Source organism: Giraffa tippelskirchi, chromosome 13 (genome assembly GCF_054371585.1).
Source record: "Giraffa tippelskirchi isolate mGirTip1 chromosome 13, T2T-mGirTip1v1.2.pri, whole genome shotgun sequence".
NCBI classification, from domain to species: domain Eukaryota; kingdom Metazoa; phylum Chordata; class Mammalia; order Artiodactyla; family Giraffidae; genus Giraffa; species Giraffa tippelskirchi.
This window is the reverse complement of record NC_137287.1, coordinates 4,450,505-4,467,419: the sequence shown is the minus strand read 5'-3', so window position 1 is coordinate 4,467,419 and position 16,915 is coordinate 4,450,505. Positions and strand designations below refer to the sequence as shown.

Below are 16,915 nucleotides of genomic sequence, written 5' to 3'. Positions count from 1 at the left end.
CCCCATAGACTGTAGCCCACCAGGGTCCTCTGTCCATGGGATTCTCCAGGCAAGAATACTGGAGTGGGTTGCCAGTTCGTCTCTAGGGGATCTTCCTGACCCAGGGATTGAACCCGGGTCTCCCACATTGCAGGCAGATTCTTATACCATCTGAGCCACCAGGGAAGCCCAAAGAACATTTTTTGTTGTTGTTCAGTCTCTCAGTTGTGTCTGACTCTTTGCAACCCTATGGACTGCAGCGCACCAGGCTTCCCTGTCCTTCACCATCTCCTGGAGCTTGCTCAAGCTCATGTCCATTGAGTCAGTGATGCCATCCAACCATCTTGTCCTCTCTCATCCCCTTGTCCTCCTGTCTTCAATCTTTCCCAGCATCAGGGTCTTTTCTAGTGAGTTGGCTCTTTGCATTAGGTGGCCAAAGTATCGCAGCTTCAGCATCAGTCTTTCTAATGAATATTCAGGATTGATTTCCTTTAGGATTGACTGGTTTGATCTCCTTGTAGCTTTAGACATTCCTAAAAACGAAGCTTAAGGGTCTTCTTATCTAGCCACCCAGCCTGCTGCTTCTCTTACAGATAGGTGTGCTGAGAGCATTTGGCCACTAGAGGGCGCAGGACACCCAGGCCAGGGCTGGAGTTCTCACAAGTCAAGCAGGTGACAAAAGAGGTCTCTCCCCTGGGACCGCCAGAATCCATGCGTTGGTGTCGCATATTCTAGCTTAGGCAGGAGACATCTAATCTGGCTCGAGGATCTGGATGGCAGCGGGGGCAAGGTGAGGGAGATCTGGGTGGCCCCCGAGAGACCCCGGGTACTCTGGAGACCGTCACGCCTGGGCTGTGCACAGGCTGAAGCAGATACAGCCGAGTTCTGGAAGCCTACCCTGGCACAGAGCCCTGGCCTGACCCTGCTGGTATCTCTTGCCTCCCAGGTGTGGTACAGAGAGAACGTCAGCCACCACAACCCCGAAGGCTCGTCGTGGTCCCTGGTGGACACCCCTGGGGAGGCGGTTCAGATCAGCTGTGGGCCCCACGACCTGCTGTGGGTGACGCTCTGGGAGGGCCAGGCCTTGGTTCGGGAAGGAATCAACAGGAACAACCCCAAAGGTGGGCGGCTCTGCGCACTGTGCTGGGAGAGGCAGGCAGGGGGTGCCCGGCTTCAACCCCCCACCCCCGCCCTGAGCTCCCAGTGATGGGGGCTGCCTGCACTTTCCCCTGGGGCGCGGTAGGAAGTTCCTGGTCCACAGTGGATCCTCCCACGTCTGAAAATGGGATCCTGCATGTCTCTACGGGAGTCTGCGTGGTCTGGGCCGTCACTAAGGACCGGAAGGTAAGACAGGGTCCCTGGGGCTGGGTCTGAGGGCTCGGTTTAATGTTGAGGGTCGTGTGGGGTTTTGTCCTTGTGAGTGTGGTCTTAACTCTTCAGGGCTTCCCTAGTGGCCTGATGGTAAAGGATTTGCCTGCCATTCAGGAGACATGGGTTTGATCCCTGATCCAGGAAGTTCCCACATGACACAGAGCAGCTAAGCTCGTGGGCCACAGCTATTGAGCCCTCGAGTTCTAGAGCCCATGCCCCGCCATGAGAGAAGGCACCGCATGAGAAGCCCTTGTACCACAATAGAGATAGCCCCTGCTCGCCGCAACTAGAGAAAAGCCCACACAGCCACAGACACGGCACTGCCAATAGTTAAAAAATAAACTAATTAAAAATAAACAGATAAAATTACACTCTCTAGAACACACCCGGCATCAGTCAGGCCCTGTGCGTTTTTCTGCTGTTGTCACTGATGAGCTCCGAGCTCTTTGGTGACCCCAGCCCTGCCTTGTCTGCACCCCTGTACCAAGCACAGAATGACTATCCTTCAACAGGCCACAGCATTCCAAATATCAGAAGCAAACTCTCAGCTAACTGACTGCCTCCCCCCTCCTGTCCAGAAGTGTTCACTTTTACCCTATCGGAGGCAAGTCCAGTGAAATAAGCTGATTTTGAGTTGCTTTCACAATCTCTTTTCTTCCTGCTTCCACGGTCTCTAATCCCACATCCGGGGCGTCCTTTCTTTTTTAGAGGAATTGTTTATTTATTTTTGGCTGTGTTGGGTCTCGGTTGTTGTTCGAGCTTTTCTCCAGTTGCAGGGAGTGGGGGTCGCCCTCCAGCCACGCTGAGTGGGCCTCACACTGCAGTGGCTTCCCTTGTTGCAGAGCCTGGGCCCTGGAGCTCACCGGCCTCAGCAGTTGCGGCTCCCGGGCTCTAGAGACAGGCTCAGTGGTTGTGGCACACGGGTCTAGTTGCTCCGCCGGCAGGTAGGATCCTCCCGGATCAGGGGTCACGTCTGTGTCCCGTGCATTGGCAGGGGATTCTTCACCACTGAGCCACCAGGGACGCCCAAGGGCATCCTTTGTGAATGGTGTGCTGTGCCCCTCTGTGGCCTGAACCAAATGACCAGATTACTCATTTGTTCTTCCTGAGACTTAAAAAAACCCTTCCATTTCAGTGGTCCTCCAGGGAGGTGTGTTTATTTCTGACTTTCCCAGGTTTGGTTCCGAAGAGGCGTTAACTCTCACAACCCCTGTGGCACCAGCTGGATTGAGATGTTTGGAGAAATGATGATGGTGAACGTGGGCCTGAATGACCAGGTGTGTGTGGTTCTGAGCCGTGCTCGGCGGGGGCAGCCTTGGAGTGGGTGCCCCCTGCTCCCCACCGGGCCTGCTCGTGAGGCTGGTATGGGAGGGGTCTAGGGCGGGCACACGCTGCAGGCCCACAAGGGCAGCCACGGGGCTGCTTCCGCTGAGCCGCAGAGCAGTGCTCACGAGCAAAGATCTGGGTGGGGGCGTTCACCCTGGAGACTGGAGGCTTGCTGAGAAATATTTGCGCACAGGTAAAGGACAAAACATTTTCTAACTTTAGCAGCAGCATCTCGTAAGCATCATGAGCATGGTAGCCTCCTCCTCATAAACAGAGAGGTTTGGCTACTTTTAAGACTCAAAGCTGAAGGTGACGCCTTTCCCATTGCTCTAAAAGCTCTTCTGGGGTGCGGGGGTGGTAGCCTTTTCTGTGCCTATGCACCCCCCTCACCTGCCCTGGTGGGCTGGGCACACATGGGCAGGGGCGAGGTGGGTGCTAGCTGGTGCCCACGGGTCTGATCACAGAGGCCAAGGGCCATGACCAAGTGACAGACGCCACTAACCCCCCAGAGCAAGGCCTCCTGGGGCCACGGCTCTGCCTTTGGGCACCCCCAAAGCCAGGGCCCCTCAGCTGCCCATGCACCCACCTTCCTCAGCGCCCAAAGACAGAGGGCAGGAGAGTTGCCCGGCCATCTTCCCCGTAAAAACAAGGTTGGAGTCAAGAAGATTATCTCGCCTCTTCAGAAAGACCAGAAACATCCTCTGGGTTCACGTGGAGGATGGGGACACGGGTGGGCGTCCCGTCCCCAAGCAGCACTCACTGGCACTGGCACCTCTGTGGACCCTGGTGCCCCAAAGCCCTGAGTCGACCTGAGCTCGTGGAGCCAGGCAGGGGTCCCCGCTTCCCCTGAACTTGGAGCCACGCCTGCCTCGGCCCCTCTGGGCTTCGCTTCCCACATCTGAGTCCTGTACTGGGTGCACGAGCCCCCCGCGCCCTTCCCAGGAGATGTGTCCTCCAGACCTGGGGTGCTCACTCCACTCTGTGCCCCCCCCGCAAAAAAGGAAGGGAGCTCCGCACCGCCCGCCCCAGCAGTACCTCTCTGTGCAGGTTTGGGGCATTGGCTGCGTGGACCGGGCCCTGTACTTCCGTCAGGGCGTCACCCAGAGCGAGCTCAGTGGGAAGACGTGGAAGGCCATCGTTGCCGGCCGGGAGGGCGACCGCTCGCTCTCCGGCAGCTCATCCAGCCTCCTCAGGTGACTGGCGGCGGGCTTGGCGGGGGCCAGGCCGGGCAGGCGGGGTTGGAGGAGGCTGCGCCCGGCCTTGTCCCCGGCAGGAGAGAACCCGGCGCGACCCACAAGCGCTGTGGCCGTGGGGGCCTCCTCCCCTCCTGGGCCCAGCGTCCTGCTGTGCCCGAGGGCAAGCGCCGTGTGTGGGAGAGGCTGGAGGGGGCAGCTCGGTGAGGCCAGGGCGTCGGTCCACACGCGGCTTGGGGCCGTCCAGAGCGGGCCGGAGGCCGGCCAGCCCCTCTAGGCGGGGTTTGCTCACATTACCTGCGGGTTGCAGCTCTTCAGCTGGTAGTTCTTGAAGCAGGCAGCACATTGGAATCAGCTGAGAACTTCCAAAACCACTGATGCCAGATCTTCATGACCTTGGGTTTGGCAACGGCTTCTTAAATATGACACCCAAAGCACAAGAAACTAAAGGAAATGTAGAAAAATCAGAGTTCATCAACATTAAGAAAATTTTGTGCCTCTAAGGACACTTGAAGAAAATGAAAAAATTGAAAGGATGGGAGAAAATATTGGAAACCATATATTTGACAAGACCTACCATCTAGTATAAAGGGCTCTTGCAACTCAACAATGGATAAAAACTACTGAAAAGAGCCAAGGAGGGACTTCCCTGGTGCTCCCGCAGTTAAGGATCTGCCCGGCAATGCATGGGACGTGGATTTGATCCTTGGTTGAGGAACTAGGATCCCACGTGCCACAACTAGAGAGTCCACGAGACACAAGGAAAGATCCCAAAAGGAAGATCTCGCGTGCTGCAGCTAATACCCAATGCAGCCAAATACAACATAAATATATATTTTTTAAAACAAGAGTTTTCATGCCACAATGAAGATCAAAGGTCCCATGTGCCACAACTAAGACCCAAGGCAGCCACATAAATAAGTTTTTTTAAAAAAAGTAGGAAGGAAAAAGACTTGAATAGATATTTCTGCATAGTAGGTACATGAGTGGCCCACAAGCACAGGAAAAGATGCTCAACGTCATGAGGCATGGTGCCGCTGCTGCTGCTGCTAAGTCACTTTAGTCGTGTCAGACTCTGTGCGACCCCATAGACGGCAGCCCACCAGGCTCCCCCGTCCCTGGGATTCTCCAGGCAAGAACACTGGAGTGGGTTCCGACTCTTCGAGACCCCGTGGACTGTGGCCTACCAGGCTCCTCCGTCCATGGGATTTTCCAGGCAAGAGTACTGGAGTGGGTTGCCATTGCCTTCTCCCATGAGGCATGAGGGAAATGCAAACAAAACCACATTAAAAAGACAAAACGAGCATGTGTGAAGCCGTCCATTCATCTTTTCGTATGGGGTGGTCGTTTTTTCTTGGTCTGTTTTGGTCCCCTCCCTCATGGGCTTGTGCTTGGGATCAAATTTTTCTGGCCTGTTATGATTCTGAACATTTGACTTGGACCACAAGTGAATCTTTCTCCTGGTGACTCAAATAAAAGTATAATTTTTACCTGCGGGGGAGAAAAAAAAAAGACAAAACGAAACACGTTGGATACCACTTCACGCCCACCAGAACAGCTATAATCGAAACCATAGAAACAGTGTTAACAGGATTGGAGAAACCGGAAACCTCCTGCCCTGCACTGCTGGGGATGCAAATGATGCGGCCACGTTGGAAAACAGCGTGGCAGCTCCTCAAGAAGTTAAAGACAGAGTTACCACAGGACCCAGCGATTTCAGTCCTAGACAGATGCCAGGAAGAACCGAAAACAGACGTTTAAACAAAAATTTGTTCACGAATATTTATAGCAGCACTGTTCACAATGGGCTTCCCAGCTGTTGCTAGTGGTAAAGAATCCACCTGCCATTGCAGGAGATGCAAGAGATGCAGGTTCAATTCCCGGGTCGGAAAGATCCCCTGGAGGAGGAAATGACAACCCACTCCAGTATTCTCGTCTGGAGAATCCCATGGACAGAGGAGCCTGGTGGGCTAGAGCCCATGGGGTCGCAAAGAGTCGGACATGACTGAGCAACTAACACACCCCTTATACTCACAATAGCCAAAATGTGGAAGCGACGCAAATGTCCGTCAGTGGAAAACTGGATGAACAAAACAGTGTATCCGTACAATGGAATATTATCTAACAATAAAAAGGCATGAAGAGCTGACACCTGCTACAGCACAGGTGACCCTTGCCGTCATTATACTAAGTGACAGCAGTCACAAAAGGCCACAGCCCGACCATGCCGTTTGTATGAAGTGTCCAGAACAGGCGAGTCCGTGGAGACTGAGAGCAGACTAGCGGTTGCCAGGAGGCTGGGGGAAAAGAGAGTGGAGAGTGACTCCTTAGTGGGTACAGAGTTTCCATCCGGGGCGATGAGAAGGTTCTGGAAGCTGATTGTGGTTGCACAACACTGCAAATGTACTTAATGCCACCGCATTTTACAATTTTAAATGATAGATTTTACATCCCACATTTTTTATAATAAAAAAGCCATAATGCTGCCAGCTCTCCACGCAAGATACGTTCATTTGGTTGGTCTGGGTGTGACGTGGAGACCTTTCCAGGTTCCCGGGATTCCCGCTCCCTGGGAAGCAGGTGCTGGTGTCTGTGGCAGAGAGGCTGTGATTTGCCCAAGGGGTCGCACAGTATGTGTTCAAGGGAGTCACAGGTCTGCCCCCGCCTTCCAGTGCCGGCTGCTTCTTTGGCAACGAAGTGAGGGGCAGTGCCGAGTCCTGTGGTCCTGGTGACATGGATGCCTCCTGGGAGGTCCCCAGCCCTGCCTCCAGCCTGGCCGGGCTGCATGGGAAGGAGTCCAAGAAAGGGCCCAGCCACGCAACTGCCAACTTTCCGGAGGCCACCGACCTCTCCTCACTGACCCTCCTCCCGCTGGGCCTGGAGGAGCCTGACAGCGCCGACTGCCACGCGCTCTGGGCCTGGGTGTCCGGCGGAGGCTGTGCCATGGAGGCCCACACCACGCTCAAGTGGTTCACCATCCAGTCAGGTAAGTGCGGCCACCCAGTGCCGCAGAGGGGACCCCGGGGGATCTGGAGCAAGCCTGACGCCCCCACCGTGCTCAGCCCGCCTTTCTGGAGCCTTCCGCGACCAGTCGGGCAGTCGGAAGGAAGGGCATGCGCCCCCCCCCTCCCTGTCCCAGCAGCGGCGGCCATCCTAGGCTGACCTGCGGGGACATCTGCTTCCCTACCAGGGTGAACGATGGCAGGGAGGGCTCCCAGGACATTTCACAGAGATGCTAGCCTTCTGGAAAGAAAGGGCCGACCTGGCCCGCAGCCTGGCCCTGAGGTTGTGGCTGGCCGGCAGGCCTGTCCCCCTCGGTGCAGACGCTCTCACTGTCCATCACACCGGCCCAGACGGCCGCCTGGCGGAGGCAGATCTTCCAGCAGCTCACGGAAAGGACCAAGCGGGAGCTGGAGAACTTCCAGCACTACGAGCAGGCGGTGGAGCAGGTGCGCGGCGCCCAGGGCACTTCCTCCAGCGGGCATTCATTGAGCGCCTGCTGTATGCCCGCCCCGAGGAGAGCTGTGTGCAGGGCCCTCTGTGCTCCGGGCACAGAGAACCTGGCCCCATCTCGGCGGGTGTGGGTCCCCGCCCTGCGGCTGACTCCTCTGTGACAGTGACTGGGAACAGAACCGCCCGGGGCCTCAGTTTCCCCACCCTGATCCCAGGAATCACAGAAGGCCCTGGCTTGGGGCCTGACCCCAGGCGGGTGTCTGATGGTGTCACTTTTGTCCTTAGGGTGAAGTGGGGGTGCTGGGAGGGCTGAGTGGAGCACCCCCTGAGGCAACAAAGGGACCAGGGTGGCCCTGGGGTGCTGAGTACTGGGCTGGAGTGTGGGGGCCCCCGGGGCCCACCTGTGACTCGGTCCCACTGTGCTCCCGGCTCTGCCCCAGTCTGTGTGGGTGAAGACCGGGGCCCTGCAGTGGTGGTGTGACTGGAAACCCCACAAGTGGATGGACGTCCACGTGGCCTTGGAGCAGCTCACGGGCCACGACGGGGCTCAGGACAGCATCCTCTTCATCTACTACGTGGTCCAGGAGGAGAAGAAGGTGGGTGGGCACTGTGGGGGCGGGGGAGGGGCGGGGGTCTGGGGGGGAGGAGAGGGGATGTCTGGGGAGGGGGAGATATGGTGGGGGTGGTGTCTAGGGGAGAAGGGGGTGGGGTGTTTAGAGGAAGGGGGAGGTGCAGCGGCGAGGCACCGTGGGGGCAGGGCGAGGTGCAGGGCGATGGGGTGTCTAGCAGGGAGGAGGTGGGGTGTCTGGGGAGGGGCAGGGAGGAGGTGGGGTGTCTGGGGAGGGGGAGGGAGGGTGGGGGTGGTGTCTACGGGAGAAGGGGGTGGGGTGTCATGGGGAGGGGGAGGAGCAGGGGCGGGGCACCGTGGGGGCAGGGCGAGGTGCAGGGCGGTGGGGTGTCTAGCGGGGAGGAGGTGGGGTGTCTCGGGAGGGGGGTGAGGTGTCTAGAGGAGGGGGGAGGCGCGGGGGGGGCGTGTCTAGGGGAGGGGTCTTCCCCGGAAGGGAGCATAGAGCCGGGCCCAGGACCACATGTGGTGTCTCCAGAGCACCCGCCCAGGGCCGCCGCATCCCCGCATCCCCGGCAGTGGGGGCAGGCGTGTGCCGGCCCTCGAGTCCAGATGAGAAAGCAGGTTCTGGAGGCAGAGCCGACCCCTCCCCCCCAACCAGGGCTGGGGTTTGAACCACATCAATCCGGTTCTAAACATCAAAAAGGTCACTCAGGGTTCTGCTCAGGAGCGAGCCCCCACAGTGACCGTGCCTCCCGCCCCGCACTGAGCACCACCGTTCTGGGGCCCCCAAGGCCCTCTGTCCCTGTTCCCCCCACCATGCGGGGCTCCACCCAGGGCCCCGCCATGTCCCCAGCCCTGTGGTCCCGCTGACCTCCGCCCTCTGCACGCAGTACATACACGTGTTCCTCAATGAGGTGACGGCGCTGGTCCCTGTGTTCAACGAGGCCAAGCACTCCTTCGCCCTGTACACCCCCGAGAGGACACGGCAGAGGTGGCCCGTGCGCCTGGCCGCCGCCACCGAGCAGGACATGAGTGACTGGGTAAGTGGGCGGGGGTCCCTTGGGCGGGGACTGCCCTCTTGGGACCATCCCGGCCTCGCTGACCAGTGCCGCCCCCCACCCCCACCCTGCCAGCTCACCCTGCTCAACCTGTCCTGCTGCGAGAGCCGGAGGGTGCACGGCCGCCCCTCCCCGCAGGCCATCTGGTCTGTCACCTGCAAGGGGGACATCTTCGTGAGCGAGCCCGGCCCGGACCTCGAGGCCCCTGAGCGCCGGCTGCCCTGTGACCAGATGTGAGTCAGCTGTACCCGACCGGGCTGGGGGCTGGCCTGACCCCAGATCTGGGTTCCCACTGGCCTGGCCTGTGCGAGGACCCCAAGGGGGCACCAGGAACCTGGCAGTGCTGGGGGGTGAGGCAGGTGTGGCCCACAGGTGGCATTGAAAACCACGAGGTGGAGTGAGGCCCCCCGGAGGGGGAGCAGCGTGAGCAGAGTCCCGAGGACGCAGGGCTCCTGGCTGTGTCCTGCTGCCGCCCCCAGGTCACCCAGAGCCCATAAGGACCAGGGGCAGGTGGGTGAGGCCGAGGCCCCACACACGAGGGAGAGGGGATGTCCGCTCGCCCTCTGCTTGTCCGCTTCTGGTGGCCCTGTGTGCCCGGTGCCCAGACCGGCCCCCTCTGCTGACAGTGTAGGGCCTCCACCCTCAGGAGGGTGAGCCGGATGGCCGCACACCCCGCATCAGGAGACCGTGCCGGCCCACAGGGTGGCTCACCCTGCTCTGCCATGACCCGCCCCCGACTCGGGGAGTGGGAACTTGGGGTGCTGACCTCAGCTCCCCACAACCATCCCCGTTATCCACACAGCTCCGTGGACAGGGACTCCTGAAGGCCCTGCCCACCGCGGGCCTGACTGGCTCCTGCGCCTGCTCTAGGCCCCTTTAGCTGGTTAACTCCCCCGGAGAAGCAGGGCAGGCTCCCTAGTCCTCAGTCGAGTCAGTCATTGGAGACCAAAGCTGAGTCAAACTGGAGCCAGAAAGGCCGCGGAGGGAGGGGATGAGGCTGGAGAGACCTGCTGGACGCGTCCCCCTCCCTCCCTCCTCACGCTGCAGGTTCTGGCGGCAGATAGGCGGCCACCTGCGGGTGGTGGAGGCCACCAGCCGGGGCGTGGTGTGGGGCATCGGCTACGACCACACGGCCTGGGTCTACACGGGCGGCTACGGCGGAGGCTGCTTCCAAGGTGAAGGCGGGCCCCACTCCCCCAGGCCCACCCCCCTCTAATCCCCGGCTGGCTTCCCTGTCCCCCTGCTGGCGCTCGGCTGACCGGTGACCTTCACCTCTGCCAACCTCCAAGTCCCGGGGCCAAAGCACACGGCGCGAGCCCACAAAGGCCTGGCCTCCGACGAGCTTTCCTGGGCGCCCGCGGCTGAGCCGGAGACTGTGGAGGTTTCAGGACAGCTGCCAGGGCCACAGTCTCTTGATTCCCAGGCCCAATTCCAGCCCCTCTTTAGGAGGGGTCGTGCCTTAGCGGGTGAGAGCTTGCTGAACCCCTGTGGGCTCCCCGCGTCCCGGAGGCAGGGCCCCCGTGTCTCCTACAGATAAAGGGAGGGAAAGCAAACACTGAAATGGGACATTTCACGCCCTGGACCACACGCCCCACAGTGAGGGTGACTAGCCCTGTGGAACTGTGGTCCACCGAGACCGCTGAACACACGTCTGCACGGGCTGAATGGCGTCCCTGTTTGTGAGGCAGGAATTCCCTTTGCCCCATTTTACAGATGAGAGCGTAGGGTTCGTGGGGATCATGTGAGGGGTCTGAGGCACCTTTGTTAGTAAGCAGTGGGGGGGCCCTCACACCCGCTGGGTGCCAGGTGAGATGGCTGCGGCAGAAGAGTGGCAGGCTCTCCTCCCCCCAGGAGAGAGAGACCCGAGCCAGCCAGCCCACCAAGTCCTCCCGGCCTGCCCACTTGCCTGCTCTTCACCTGGGCGGGCGGGCAGCAGGTGTGGCTCAAGTCTGACCACCTCCTCTGCCCCCAGGCCTGGCCAATAGCACCAGCAATGTCTTCACACAGTGGGACGTGAAGTGCGTCCACATCTATGAGAACCAGCGCTGGAACCCCGTCACAGGCTACACCAGCAGGTAGGCCGCGTGGGCGCCTGCGGAAGCAGGGCCTGTTGGACAGCCGCGTCCCGAGTAGTGGGAGAGCTGGCGTCCAGCCCCCAACGTGGAACTAATGGGATCCGACTGCCTGCAGGATTTTTTTCCCCCATGAATCTTTAAGTATAACACATATTTTAAAAACTCACTTATGGAGAACATAACATGTATGAAGTTCATGAAACATGTATATACATACATGTAGTGAGACGTGTCTATCAAAGTATATGTAGACATACATACATATGTCTATCTATATCACCGTGTATGTGCCTGCTAAGTCGCTTCAGTAGTGTCCAACTCTGCAACCCCATGGACTGTAGCCTGCCAGGCTCCTCTGTCCACGGGATTCTCCAGGCGAGAATACTGGAGGGGGTTGCTGTGCCCTCCTCCAGAGGATCTTCCTGACCCAGGGACTGAACTCACATCTCCTACTCCTGCATTGGCAGGCGGGTTCTTTACCACTAGTGCCATCTGGGAAGCCTGTTTATTACTGACTTATCAGAAATCAAACACCAACGTAATCATTACCAGGGTCAAGAAACAGAACACTACCACCCCCTCCCCATCCCATCTGGTGCTTTTTTTTTTTCTGGTGCTTTTTTTTTAAGGGGGAGAGGGGAGTAATTTAACTTTAAAAGTTTTGCTTAATGGAAGCTACTGAGAACACTGTAGCCTCCACCAAAATTATTTTAATTATCCAGATGTGAGGCTTTGGGACAAGAGAGTCAGTGGCACTGTGTTTTGGACAGAAGTGGAGACACTCTAGAAAAGCTAGATCGTATGCCTCTTATTTCCTGCCCTCTCAGCATAGAAACATATTTCTCATACTCTTCCGGGGATATGTTCTTTTGCTTGTTTTAAAAAGTAAACAAGTTGCGGTATTTCTTAGCCCTTAAAGCTGTTGTGTGAGTTCCAGCGGCCAGAGCAGCCTTATCTAAGTCCAGCATTGGGGAGCCTCCCGGAAAACCTTTGCCCTGTGGGTCTTCTTTCCACTGGTCCCGGTATAATAAAACTATGAGAGTTCTCTTCTAAGTAGAGAGCTTTCCTGAGTTCTGTGAGTCATTCTAGCAAATTATCAAATCTGAGGTAGTGGGAGCCCTACAGTTTGTAGTCAGTCAGTCAGAAGCCCAGTGTGGCTGGTGTCTGAAGGGAGGCGGTTTTGCCTGGGACTGTGTCTTTTACCTTGTGGGGACCTAGTGGTGTTGCAGTCCACCCAGTTGATGTTGGAATCGCCAGTTCTCCGAAGTAGGTGTACCCATACACACCCTCGCCAGCATGGCATGCCCCCACATTTTTGCTGTTTTTGTGTTGCAGCCATTTAGGTGACCATGAAGTAGCGTCTCCTGTTTCCAGTTGCTGTTTCCTGGCAGCTAAATGGGCAAAGGGTCTGTCACATACATGGCACTTGGATACTTTCTCCTTTGCAAAATGCCCCTTTGAGTCCTTGTCCTGTGTTTTTGTTGGATGATCTTTTTATTGATTTGCCAGTGCTCTTTACATATGAAGGTGTGAGGCCTTTGTTACATATTCATCCTATAAGCAGTAACTTTTAATTATTAAATGTAGTCCAATGATTTTTTTTTTACATAACAATGGAGCCATACAAAAACTCTCTTAAGAAATCTCATTAACCCTAAGGGAATAAAATACATCCTCCTATCTCTGGAACAGCAGTCAGCAGACTTTCTATAAAGGACTAGATAGTAAATAGTTCAAGTGTGGTGGGCCTTAGGGTGTCTGTTACAACAGCTCTCTCTGCAGCTGTCTCTTGAAAGCAGTCACAAACGAATGAGCATCACTGTGTCCCAATGAGATGTTACATCTGGACACAAATTTGAACTGCATAGAATTTTCACTTGTCCTGAAGCATTGTCCTTTTTTTCCCCCAACCATTTAAAATGTAAAAACCACCCTTGTAGACTGTGCTGACAGTTGTGATTAGGCCCCTGGGACATGATTGGTCCAGCCTGTACTAGCTTTACTTCTCTGTCTTATCCACTTAGGTCTAGAAGCCCCTCACCCAAACTACTCAGTATGTAGTGAGGTCGGCATCAAGTGTTGTTGGTCTTTTACTATCCAGTGACCCACAGCATTTATTGAAAAGACTATCCTTCTCCCTTGCATCACAATGGCCACCTTTGTCCTCAGGTGTTCATTTATGTAATCTTTACATTTTATTTATTTATTGGCTGTGCTTGGATCTTCGCTGCTGAGCTCAGGCTTTTGCTAGTTGTGGTGAGCAGGGCTACTCTTCGTTGTGGTGCACAGACTTCTCATTGCCGTCTTCTCTTGTTGCAGAGCCCAGGCTATAGGCATATGGGCTTCAGTAGTTGTGGTAAGTGGACTCAGTTGCCCTGTGGCATGTGGACTTGTCCCACAGCAGGGATCAAACCCCTGTCCTCTGCATTGGCAGAAGGATTCTTAACCACTGGACCACCAAGGAAGTCCTATATAGATCTTTATTTTTAATAACATTTTGTGATTTTCTACATGAGGGTCTTGATATCTTAAAAATGGTATTTTTATATGGTCCATATTTTTGATACTAGAATAACTGGCACAGACTTTTAAAATTTCCTGTTTTTTCAAGTTGATGAAAAGAAGAAATACAAAGTAACACAAAGAATAAAAACTCTAATCCCACCAACCAGACAGCAACCACTTGCTGCATTTCAGCGTTCTCCTTCTGCCTGTTCCTGTGTGCCTGCGTTTGCTGGTGGCGGGGGCGGCAAGGGGGACAGTCAGGCATGTAGCAATGGCGGGTGACAGCCTCCCAACTCAATCCCTGAGAGTGGACAGGCTTATCTAACCTCTCCTCAGTCGTGGACGTGTGGACCATTTGTGACCTTTCATACATACAGTTTAAAGGATTTCCTCATGTGTAAATATTTGTGTCTCTCTGTTCATCTCCGGAAATCAGGGTTTGAGCTCTTCTAAGGCAGCTTATACACACTGCCTGCATGTGTTCTGGAAACCTCTGCCTCGGCTGTGCGTAGGGTCCACACAGGGTGCTGCCCTGCCTGCCTCTGCCCTTCCTCCTCACTACCCCCTTGGTCCTTGGGCTCCCCCAGGGTCAGAGCCACCTGGGGAGACCACCCTGCACTGCGTGTGCCGGGAGTGTCAGTCAGGCAGTGTTGCTGTAACAAAACACCATGGGTTAATCGCTTAAACAGCAGATGTTCATCCTCTAGGTTCCAGAGGCCTCGGAGTCTGAGTCAGGTGTCAGCAGGTCTCTTCCCCATGAGGGCTGTGGAGAGGATCTGTTCCAGTCTCTCTCCTGGCTCCAGGGGCCTCAGGCGCTCCCTTGGCTGGTGGCAGCATCACTCAGTCATTACATGGCCTTCTCCTGGTCTTCACATCAGCTTCCTGATTTGGGAAGCTTGGGTCCAAATCTCCCCTTTCGTAAGGATGCTGTCATAGTGGAGTAGAGCCCACTCAGTAACTGCCTCATCTCAGCCAGGCCCTCTGCAGAGACCCCCTTTCCAAATAAGGTCACACCCACAGGACTCAACCACACACAGCGCAAGAGAAGGGGGGTGGGGTCCACAGGCCCCAGGTGGGTGGTCTGGCTGTCTGGTATCTGGAGCTCCTTCTATTTCTGCCCACCTCACCCCTCCCCTCCCCGCAGGAGACGCAGGCCCTGGGCGGTGGGTGGTGGGGGCGCTGTGTTCCCCTCTCTCTGGCGTCACCTCACCCCTGGTGTTGCGCTCAGGGGTCTGCCCACCGACCGGTACATGTGGAGTGACGCCACGGGCCTGCAGGAGTGCACCAAGGCCAGCACGAAGCCCCCGTCCCTGCAGTGGACCTGGGTGAGCTCCGGGCTGGGGGTGGGGCAGAGGCTGCACTAGGGGGTCTGCCCACACCGACCCGTGTGTTCCTCCAGGTTTCTGACTGGTTCGTGGATTTCAGCGTCCCCGGTGGCACGGACCCGGAGGGGTGGCAGTACGCCAGTGACTTCCCCGCGTGAGCGTCTCCCTCTCTCCATGGGGAGGGAGGAGCCCTCAGGGGGGTTGGGGCCCCGAGCGTCAGGCCTGGCAAAGTCAGGCGAAGCCCCTCCACCCTGCCCAGCGGCGCGGGCCCTTCACGGTACACGAGTCATGTTCAGATGGAGGACGGAACCAAGAAAGACTGAGCCAGAGCCTGAGCCGAGGCTTCTGAGCAGATGAAGTCTGGTGGGGAGCAGGTTTATCCTGATCTGAGCCTTCCGTTTGACCTCAAGCCCTGAACTTGACTGCTCCCAGAAGAGCGATATGAGGCCTGGGATGGGGAGGGCTCAGAGGCCCCTTAGCTAAACCACCACCCCCATCCAAGTAGCTGCCACGTCCTGGCCTCAGTGAGGTCCCAGCCCAAGGGTGACCCCCTCCCGAGGAAGGCCTCCTGAAGCAGGAGGATGGTGTCTTATGTTACCTGCTGCCCCTGCTTAGCTCACACTGAAGGAATGCGTGTGCAGTGTCGCTTTCCAGAAAATTCCACAGAATGGTGCTGACTTCAGCTTCTTCCTCTTGCAGCTCGTACCATAAGTACAAAACCATGAAGGATTTCGTCAGGAGAAGGTGCTGGGCCAGGTGAGAAGGCAGGTAACTGGGGGGTGTGGCCGCACCCCTCCCTGCTCAGCCTCAGTCCCTGTGGAAGAAAAGGGAAATTTACAACTGGGGAGGAGAAAACAGGATCAAAATAAATGTCAGCCCAGGAAGTGCCCCCGGGCTCCCAGGGCTGTTTCTGAAGGGTTTGTTTTCAAGAACAAATAAGAGAAATGTCATTGGCAGGGCCTGCAGGATCCTGTAGGGGTAGGGGGGCCTGGCTTGGAGTGGGGGCAGAGCAGGGGCAGACAGCAAAGGAAGGAAGTGCCCACCGGTTCCTCCCGGGGTCAGGGGCCTGGCTGCTCCCTTCTGTCCAGAGCGGGTGGCCCTGGGGCTCCCAGCACCACCAGGGTGACCAGGGCTTTGCTCTCTCTGCCGCTCAGAAAGTGCAAGCTGGTGACCAGCGGGCCCTGGCTGGAGGTGACCTCCGTGGCCCTCAGGGACGTGTCCATCATCCCCGAGAGCCCGGGCGCCCACGGGAGCGGGTCGAACATAGCGCTCTGGGCCGTCAGTGACAAGGGGGACGTGCTGTGCCGTCTGGGTGTGTCTGAGCTCAACCCCGAGGTGGGCACCCGGTGGGGGAACCCAGGGCCTGCCCAGCCTGCCAGCCCCCGCGGGGCTCGGGCGGATTCTTACCAAGACACGACTCCCCCGTGGAGGCTGGCTGGGCTCCGGCCTCCCCGGGCCTGCCCAGGAGGGTCCCTGGGCCCGTGGCCGGGGGGGTCTCCAGGCCTGCGGGCACTTGGAGTTGAGGTTGGCGTGAGGAGCGTCCGCCCTGGGGCCGGCCGGGCGACAGGCCGGGCCGGGGCAGCCCTGAGCGTCCTTCCTTCGCCTCAGGGCTTCTGCTGGATGCACGTGGGCACCGACCAGCCCTTCACCTCCGTCTCCATCGGCGCTTGCTACCAGGTGTGGGCCGTGGCGAGGGACGGCTCCGCCTTCTACCGCAGCTCCGTGTCCCCCTCCAGGCCCAACGGTGAGAGCCCTTGCCTCAGGCGGACCCCCCGACGCCCGCCGCCGCCGCCGCCATGTTGTGACGGGCGCCTAGGGGCGGCTACGGCTACTTCCGCTTCCGGGGGAAGTCGGTCGACGGGTCTCCGTTTAATTGGACCAGCATTTACCGAGCGCTGCCGTGGACCAGGCATGGGGCAGGCTGGGCTACCCCCAGAGTCCACGCCCCTCTGCTGGGATGACCCAGGGGTGGTCACCCGGCGACGGGGTTGTCCTTCACCACCCTCGGCCTCCTGCCCCTCAGGGGACCTGCCTGGGCGCGCCCCGTGGCCCATCCACAGTG

General features: G+C 57.7%; 1 protein-coding gene and 1 long non-coding RNA gene across 5 annotated transcripts in view; one reads left to right on the top strand and one right to left on the bottom strand.

Moving 5' to 3' along the window:
- The window catches only part of TECPR1 (tectonin beta-propeller repeat containing 1), a 28,943-nt gene that overhangs the window by 8,853 nt on the left and 3,175 nt on the right, over positions 1-16,915 (top strand). For 2 of the 4 annotated variants that reach the window (XR_014072235.1, XM_081552918.1), the window contains exons 6-21: positions 926-1,100; positions 1,223-1,323; positions 2,526-2,627; positions 3,724-3,869; positions 6,542-6,855; positions 7,173-7,318; positions 7,763-7,918; positions 8,781-8,930; positions 9,024-9,181; positions 9,996-10,123; positions 10,921-11,023; positions 14,757-14,853; positions 14,928-15,007; positions 15,553-15,609; positions 16,008-16,188; positions 16,462-16,597. Coding sequence is in view for 1 of the 4 variants with exons in the window: in XM_081552918.1 (XP_081409044.1) it covers positions 926-1,100; positions 1,223-1,323; positions 2,526-2,627; positions 3,724-3,869; positions 6,542-6,855; positions 7,173-7,318; positions 7,763-7,918; positions 8,781-8,930; positions 9,024-9,181; positions 9,996-10,123; positions 10,921-11,023; positions 14,757-14,853; positions 14,928-15,007; positions 15,553-15,609; positions 16,008-16,188; positions 16,462-16,597 (2,230 nt within the window). In the remaining 3 variants the exon portion in view is untranslated. The remainder of the gene's footprint in view (positions 1-925; positions 1,101-1,222; positions 1,324-2,525; positions 2,628-3,723; positions 3,870-6,541; positions 6,856-7,172; positions 7,319-7,762; positions 7,919-8,780; positions 8,931-9,023; positions 9,182-9,995; positions 10,124-10,920; positions 11,024-14,756; positions 14,854-14,927; positions 15,008-15,552; positions 15,610-16,007; positions 16,189-16,461; positions 16,598-16,915) is intronic. The other 2 variants (XR_014072236.1, XR_014072237.1) reach the window with 1 other exon arrangement.
- Positions 10,177-16,659, bottom strand: LOC145531163 (uncharacterized). Its single transcript, XR_014072239.1, has 4 exons — positions 16,261-16,659; positions 15,452-15,667; positions 12,227-14,455; positions 10,177-10,475 (listed from the first exon to the last, which is right to left on the bottom strand). It is a non-coding gene; the product is annotated as an uncharacterized LOC145531163 (long non-coding RNA).